Source organism: Microplitis mediator, chromosome 2 (assembly GCF_029852145.1).
Source record: "Microplitis mediator isolate UGA2020A chromosome 2, iyMicMedi2.1, whole genome shotgun sequence".
Taxonomy (NCBI): Eukaryota; Metazoa; Arthropoda; class Insecta; order Hymenoptera; family Braconidae; genus Microplitis; species Microplitis mediator.
In genome coordinates this window covers 25,849,647-25,858,222 of record NC_079970.1, presented here as the reverse complement: position 1 = coordinate 25,858,222, position 8,576 = coordinate 25,849,647, and the positions used below count along the sequence as shown (strand labels likewise).

At 27.9% G+C, this 8,576-nt stretch overlaps 1 protein-coding gene across 4 annotated transcripts; it reads left to right on the top strand.

Moving 5' to 3' along the window:
- The first annotated feature begins 99 nt into the window (after positions 1–99).
- On the top strand, positions 100–8,423 carry LOC130663840 (monocarboxylate transporter 10). Of its 4 annotated transcripts, none has more exons than XM_057463346.1 (10): positions 862–1,511; positions 2,508–3,015; positions 5,169–5,320; positions 5,538–5,811; positions 5,928–6,063; positions 6,154–6,322; positions 6,428–6,677; positions 6,753–6,902; positions 7,096–7,158; positions 7,763–8,423. In XM_057463346.1, exons 2-10 carry the CDS (start codon positions 2,574–2,576, stop codon positions 7,765–7,767), a joined length of 1,641 nt encoding a protein of 546 aa, XP_057319329.1. In that variant the 5' UTR covers positions 862–1,511; positions 2,508–2,573; the 3' UTR covers positions 7,768–8,423. The 4 variants fall into 4 exon arrangements, with proteins under 4 accessions (XP_057319330.1, XP_057319329.1, XP_057319328.1 ...); XM_057463345.1 differs by having other exon boundaries at positions 863–1,511; positions 7,760–8,422; XM_057463344.1 differs by lacking the exon at positions 7,763–8,423 and having other exon boundaries at positions 863–1,511; positions 7,096–7,647.
- The last annotated feature ends 153 nt before the right edge of the window (positions 8,424–8,576 follow it).

The following is an 8,576-nucleotide window of genomic DNA, read 5'->3' as shown; positions in this document are numbered from 1 at the left end:
TATTTAGTGATCTGCCGGGGCAGTTTAGTCGCATCGTATTTTATTGGATCGTCTAGATATCGGAGGAGAGATTGCGTGAGAGCATTTTGAAAAAATACATAGAAAAATTGTTATATGTTAAGTAAGTAATGTTTATATTTATATAAATGTAAATATATAAATATATACATGTGTTGCATTAGTAGGTCATGTATCATAAGCAATTTGACTTTGATAAAATCATGTACGCATATTCAATACACGATAAAAAAGTAATCAATCGTAATGTCATTATCAACCTTTTCCTGTAATTACGTCATTAATTATAATTACTAGACATAAGTTTTATAATTAATTATTATTTTTATTCATTTAGTTTAAATAAAAAGCTCTAGGTAATTTTTACCTGCTCGCAAACGTCACTGTCTTTAGTTTCTGATGCGCATGCGAAAATAGAAGGGACAAATATATGCGGAAATAGTTCAAGACTCGTGGTAATTTCTGAGTAGTTTTACATTTACGTACATAAGCTCAACAATTCAATTAAGTACAGTATTTATTTAAAAAAAAAAAAATAAATTATCGCGTTTATTTGTGATACCGAAGTTAGCCCAGGTCTGATAACTTTTAGATTTTTTTTCAAACCCGTAAATTATAAGAAAAAAAATTTTCAAAAAATAGCACTTATAGTTTTTAAAATTTTCTACATGTGTATTTTTTTAGTTACTTTTTTTTAAAACTGATTTGTTGAAAAAAAAATTTGAAAATTGCTAATTGTCTATTAACTTCAGGATCATTTTATTTAATTATTTAATAATTTTGTCACACGATAATTTTTTAGTGCAAAGTAATTTTAAAATTACATGCAATTTATGAAATAATTTAATTGTAAGAGTCGAACAAATATATGTAATTACAACTGAGTGCGCATGAACTTGTCATATGTATGTAATATAATATATTTGAATTAATATAATAATAGTAATTCAGTGTTGAAAGATGGATGTAAACACGAGTTGTAAGTTTACTTTATTATTGTAAAGTATTTACGTGCAAGTGTAAATTGCAATACTCTACTGGTAAATAATAATATAAACATACGCTGACGTGGGGAGAGACCGCGGGAAATAATTTAAAAGAGAGTCAAATGAGATTAACTATTGCGCATAGTGATATCAGTTAGATTAGGGTGCGAGGATTTAAGTTTAATATGAAGTAATGATACTAGTATAGCATCTAATAGTATCAAGAGAAGAGAAGAGAAGTAAGAGACCGATGCCGAAGAGAGAGACAGGGCAATTGGGGGAGGAAGAGAAGGATAAAGAGACAGAGATCATGGTAACACCACGAATATAAAACGTCTTGATATATATATACGTATATAAATATATATGTGCGACTCGTGTAGTAGATACTGGGAGGTTTATTTGCAAGTAGTAGTTTTCAAACGACAATACATGCCGCGGTTGGTTCACCGCAGCAGTAGCATCTCGCAAGCCAGCCAGAAATAATCCTTGTGCTCGTGTTCTGTTGTGAGTTAAATAGTTTTTTTTATTTTATATTTATACTTACACTTTTTTAAATTATTTTACTTTGAATCCGATTAATTTTTTAAAATTTCCCGCACTTAATTTTTAAAATTGGTAATAATTTTCAGACAGACATATGATCGCAAATGTAAATACATAAATTTATCAATTGACATACTGATATCTACAATAGTGATTAAAATTATTTTCTACAGGCATATTTTATTATCCGTCTGACACGTGCATCGATAATGATCCCGGACGCTACGTTTTACATTCGAATATTTTAAATAATAATTTTGAAAAATATTTATTTTTTTCAATGCCTTTTTCTTATTGGCTAGTCAAGATTAATTTATAATCAATTGCTTAGTAATAAAGATAATTTATTTCATCATAATCTTTGAAATCAGCAAAAAAATACTCAAGTAAATTTAAATTGAATTAATTAATTAATACATAAATTAATTATTGATAATGCCTAAGATTATTATTTTTGAATTTTTTTTTAATTTGAGACGTCGCGCTAACAATTTACCGGGAATCGGATTTCAAAAATTTTTTCATATTTTTTAATAATAAATCATTCATATTTATTTTTATATAATAAAAAAAAAATTAAATTATTAAACAATTTAAATTAAAATTAAGCGGTCAATGAATTAAAAATTTATTTGAATGTCTGTTTAATTTAAACTCTGAAGCTTGAGTAATATAGCGTACGCATGTGGTATTTTATATTACTCATATTAATTTAGTAAACAAATAAACCAAGATATTTATATACATTGTATGTAGAGATCTTTCTATACATTCTTCGCATGATGGATCAATCAATAAGTCAATCAATGAGAGTTTTATTAATAAAACAATCAGTGACTCTGATACAGAATATCGTTTAGATTAAACACTTGAGCCCTTGACTCCACTTCAAGTAGACTTTAATTAAGACAAATAAAAAATAAATTATAAAATAATTTAATAGTAAAATATTTTTAGGCCTACGCAGTGGCAGATAAAATTCATCTGGTGGTTTTTTTTCATCAGTAATGTATAGAGCGAGTCATGACAGTGACTGATTATAATGAACCAAATGCTGATTTAGACAGCACAATGGCTCTCGACGACACAAAACGTTCAGCAGTTACTGGAGTTACAAATAATAAAGACGAATCGGATAAATTTAATAGTAATCATGATCAGGAAGAACGTAATCCATTCATTGAACAGCAATCTGTTGGTTTTTTAACGGATGAATACAAGTCGAAAAATTATTTCAGTAGCCAAAATAACTCTAGGCTGAAGGATGCTGCTTTTAAGGAAGATAAAGTTTCAGCCAATCAGAATAATCCACCCGATGGTGGAATTCGCGCTTGGATGATTTTACTTGGGAGTTTTATTATCAATGGGGTTTTATTCAGTATTATTAATTCGTATTCTTTGATGCAAGTTCAGCTTACGGAAAAATTAAAAGATCTTGGGGTAACTAGTGCTGAAGCTAAAGCATGTAAGTTTTTTTTTAATTTATTATTAACAAGATTATTAATTAATTAAATTTTGATCCGTCTAAATAAATGTATCAAATTTTTTTTATAAAGAAGCCCAGTTATTAGGGTGCCCATAATAGAACACATAAGATCTTCTTCCGTTTCTTAGTCTCAGAAAAAATGAAGTATTTTTTTAATTACTTAGTAATTATTATTAATAATTATAATTTATTAACTTAAGGCAGGACGCGATATTAGAAGACCTGGGTTCGATTCCCGGACTAAACATTGAATTTACTCACGAAAATTTTTTTCATTACTGACTGTCTCGACCACATGTTTTTCTAAAATTTCTTGGTAAAAAATTCTTCAATACTTTCACATTTATTTTTAAAAAACAACGCAATCAAAATTTACGACTTGAAAATAAAAATATCAAGTAATAAAAGTTTTAATGAGTAATAATTTATTTTTAATTATTATTATCTTAAAGTATTTATTTTTAAAATAAACGACCTTATTTTTAATTTATTCACGAGATTTTAAAAATTAAACCGCCATGTACTTGATCAGTAGGCAATAGATTTTTACAATAAAATAAGATAAAACGTGTATAAATTGGTCACTGAACTGTGCTCGAGGATATCTCGATTATTTTTAAATTAATAGGCAACAATAGATATTTTTTTTCCCATATTTCGTTATAAAATACTGTATTATAATATTATAATTATATTAATTACAGCGTTTGATAACGGAGTATCGGAGTGTTTTGACCTCTCCAACGTTATATTTATTGTGCTAGCGATTTTATGTTTGACATATCTCTTGATTTGTCTTAGTAGACACATAATTTGTCTTAAATAATATTATAATAAATCCACTGCTCACTGGGTGGCGGAGAGTACACTCACAATTATTAGACAATTGCGATCAATTAATCTCATAATAACTGATGACTTATTTTTAAACTAATAAAGAAAGATTAACGTTAACGACTCGGAACGGGTCAACGGGACCCACCTACTCATGTATAAATATAAATAGAAGTACTGTTATTTTTTTTTCTTTTTCTAATTAATTAATTACTATTTAATATTTTTATTACGAAGACCTCAATGAACTGTAACACGATTTGACATGTCTCGAGATCATAAAATATGTGTCATTACTGTGTATATTAATTCACTTATAATATTAAATTACTTTGGAGTAAATAGGGAGTCTGTTTTTTCAAATGAATGATTTCGGAGTAATCTGGAGTTTATAAGAGGGGTCTGCACTTTTTTCTCTATCAAACCCAGGTCGGCGAACGGTACTGTCGTTGTTGCATTTGCGCAGTAAATGTACGGAAAAAAGAGCAGTTAAAAAATTACAGTTTCTACAGTAAAAAAGGCTTTCGGGGCAAAAATCTTTAAACATTAAAGCTTAAACTGTAATTTTAGAAATTTTTTATAGTAATAAAATTAATACAATTTTAAGCAGCATATTTTATAGTTTAAATCGACAATATCGAGTTTGAAACTGTAATATTTGTTATTTCTGTAAAATTTACTGATAAAAAATATAATTTTTACAGTTTCGGACTCGGAGCGCTTTACTACTATACGAAACTGTAATTTTTCAACTGCTCTTTTTTCCGTGTGGAAACTTTGTCCGCGTTTTTTTTAAACAAATGGACATTTTTTGAAAATGAAAACGTAGATCGCTAGATTATAGAGTAATTCATTGGGCGGATGTCTATTACACAAATTCCAATGACACAGATTGACTTTTTATCTCTTACTCTTATCGGCCGTTAATCTTAAATCGAGAGGAAAAAGTTAAATTCAAGATTTTTTTAGACTGTGACAGGTCCTAATTTTCTATAGATTTTCTGTCATAGTCATCCGCCCTAATGCATCGCGCCTCGCTCGTAATTTTGAATTTCGAGGATTTGTTTTAGAGAAAAGCTGTGACAAAAATTACTTTACACCCTCCTTAAATTCGCATTCACTCCGATTCGGAGCATAAAATATCAAAACTCCCCTTTGGAGTGGATTTCACTTAAAGGAGATAAAATAAATACACTCGTCTACTCCACATTCACTCCGGATTAATCTGCGTTCACTCTAAAAATTTTTTAGTCTATCAATTATTACCTAATTTTTTATGAATTATTTTTATTTTTTAGCGCTCGTTGGTTCGCTCACAATAGGAACGACTTTTTTTTTATCACCAATTGCTGGTATCCTAACTGATAAAATAGGTATACAATTAACAACATTTATTGGTGGGTTATTAGCATTTGCTGGGATGTTATTGTCTTCAATATATTGTGAAGATGTAATTATCATTTTTCCATTTTAATTAATTTTAAGGAAACTACTACCTGTCTAATTTCAAAGCCCAGTAAAATTAATTTTTATATCCATTACTTTTAAAAAATTCCCAAATAATTTTTTTCAAAATGTAAATAAAAGAAATCTATTATTTAAAAGGTAGTGGTTACTTTAATAAGTTGACTAATGACTAATTAATTAATATTTAAAAATAATTTTAGGTGGTAATATTATGTTTAACTTATGGTATTATGTATGGAACGGGCGCAAGTTTAGCATACACACCAAGTTTAGTAATTTTGGGGCACTATTTCAAACGCCGCCTGGGTCTTGCCAATGGGATCGTAACTGCTGGAAGCTCGGTATTTACATCAATAATGCCCTATGTAATGAGCGCATTACTCGATAGCTTTGGAATGGTCGGAGCTTTTAGAAGCCTGGCTGTACTTACTCTAATCATAATGTTGTGCGCGGTTCTTTTCAAACCCATATCAAGTAAGTACACAGGAAAAAATTTTTACTTGATCTAAGAAATTTTTTTCTAATTTAAAACTCATTTTTAATCATAATTATAATAAACTTTAATTTGCTACACAAATTATTAATTTCAGTAAAAGAAAAATCATCTGTTAAAGACAAATCAAGTTATCAAGATCCGAAATCTAAAAAAGCTACGATCAACTTATCAATTTGGAAAAAAAAACGTTACGTTGTTTGGGCTAGTGCTATTCCACTAGCATTATTTGGGTTTGTTATTAATTCAAATATAATTTATTGATGTTTTTTTTTTTGCTTAAATTTCTTTAATTAATTAAATAATTTTTTTTAATTATTTAGTTACTTTGTGCCATATGTTTATATCGGATCATTTGTAATTAAAAGTTTTGGAAAAGAATTTAATACAAAAGTTCCAGTAATGTGTATTGGAATAACATCAGGAGTTGGTAGATTAGTATTTGGTTACGTCGCTGATTTACCGCGAATCAATAGAATTTTATTACAACAGGTATTTTTAAATTTATTTTCAAAAGACATCTTAAAGTTACTTGGGTTCGAGCGGCCCAAAGCAAGCATCCGAACATCCCATTAATCTCAGATTTTATATTTTCAGATATCATTTATCAGTATTGGAATACTTACAATGCTTTTACCATTAACTCCACCATACTATTCAGCTTTAGTAGTGATCTCTCTCGGATTTGGGCTATTTGATGGATGCTTTATATCATTATTAGGTCCAATAGCGTTTGATATTTGCGGTAAAAGTGGCGCGACTCAAGCTATTGGATTTTTATTGGGGATATGTTCAATACCATTGACTGCTGGCCCACCGATTGGCGGCTTATTAATGGACTACACAGGTAAATTATTTATTTATTTATTTATTTATTTAACTGAAAATAAAATAAATTGATACTTACTACCATTGTCATTAGGTTCATATACGTTGACGTTTGTTCTGGCTGGTATTCCCCCAATAATTGGAGCGATTGTAATGTTTGCTATCAATTGCGTAAAAGAAGACAAAGTTGAAGATCCAGATAAATTAGAAGATGGATCTATAAATGCTGATTGTTGTCTTGATGGTAATTATTTATATACTTTCTAATATAATTTAATGCCCGATATAAGCCGCCGTTAAAATTTTTTTTTTTGTCATACGTTTCTTAATTAATTAATTAACTAATTGATCAATAGAATTAAATACGTCACCTAGACCAGACTTTTGACGGGTAGTCGAGTGTATAATAAATTTTATAATTAATATTTAAATTGTAGGAATAGCAAAAAAAGGATTTGGTTCCATATCAAGACTCAGCGGTGGCAGTGTTCAATTGGAAGGTAGGTCATACAGAAATTCAAAACAACTTGTACGAGGAAACTTGTCTGCAAATGCAACTCCTACAAGATTTAAGTCTAGTTTGTACAATTCTACCCATATAATACGATCTTCTGATCAGCATTGTCCGGCAGCGGCTAATAATTCAACGATCTTCAATAATTATAATAAACATTACTCGTGTAAACAATATAATGACTGTGATTACTTTTCTCCCGCCGCTGCCATGTACTCAGAAAGTCTGCCATTATTAAATCAAGACTTGAGACATACAAGAAAATTATGACTCCAATTAGTTACTAAAATTATTATTTTTTTTTAAACACTTTACAAGATTTTCTCTGTACTTTACACTATTTTTTTACAGCTTTTGCTTACTTTTATATTCAAACTTTACAATAATTATTATTATTATTTTAACTTTCATTGTTTTATTTATTTTTCATTTAAAACTTTTCTTCTGTTAATAAAATATCTTTTTTACTTTTGTATTTTATCAGAATTTTTCTTCCTCTCCTGTCTTTATTTTCTTCATCTGTTCAATTTTTTAAATTATCATCGTCACTGTTTATCGTTAAATATATATTCAAATATTTTTTTCAGAAGATTAACGATTGGATTTATTATCATGTTAAGAAGTTATGGCACACGGAACCTGCTGCACCTTGCGATATCGATTAAAGTCTACAACTTTACAATACGCGAGGATACTTAATGCTATTTTTCACCGTTTGCTCAATATTTTAAATTCCTTATTAATTGCCGCATTTATTTTCATTACTTTAAAACTCTACTTGAGTTTTAGTTTTTTTTTATTTCTTATTAAGTTCTGTTCTATGCATTATTTATAAAATTTATACTAGATCGGTATCAATAATTTTTTTTTAAATATTCCATTGTTGATAAAAAGAATTATTTAATACTGTTATAAATTTTCATGACATATATATATAAATCAAATGAATTATCACACTGTAAAAAATTTGGAGTGAATTCGGAGTCATTACGTTCATTTCCATCCGCATTCACTCTGATTCGGAGTTTTAATTTAAATTTTACTCCGGATTTAATCTGCAAATTTTTTACAGTGCATATATTTATAGTCTAATGCACAAAGAATTTTTAAAAATCAAAGTACAAAATATTTTTTTATTTCAAAAATTATTTTTGTAGATTCAAATATATATATAATTAAAAAAAAAATTAACAATAATTATGGGAATAAATAATTAATAATAAAAATGGGGATATATAAATATAAGTACTTAAATATTAATCCAAATAAATATAAATGCATGTTATTAATTATTTTAAATTAAAATTTATAATTGAATATGCTTTGGAAAAATAAAAAATATCATTAATTTTTAATCCATGCTATTTATTTAATTAAAATTTACATAATTACAGCAGAATGTAA

Bases quoted from the DNA above. Each gene is read 5' to 3' on its own strand.
- LOC130663840 (XM_057463344.1), top strand. From the start codon at position 2,574: ATGACAGTGACTGATTATAATGAACCAAATGCTGATTTAGACAGCACA. The intron at 6,064-6,153 runs GTTTGTTATTAA...TTAATTATTTAG, and splicing joins ATTCCACTAGCATTATTTGG to TTACTTTGTGCCATATGTTT. The intron at 6,678-6,752 runs GTAAATTATTTA...CATTGTCATTAG, and splicing joins CTTATTAATGGACTACACAG to GTTCATATACGTTGACGTTT.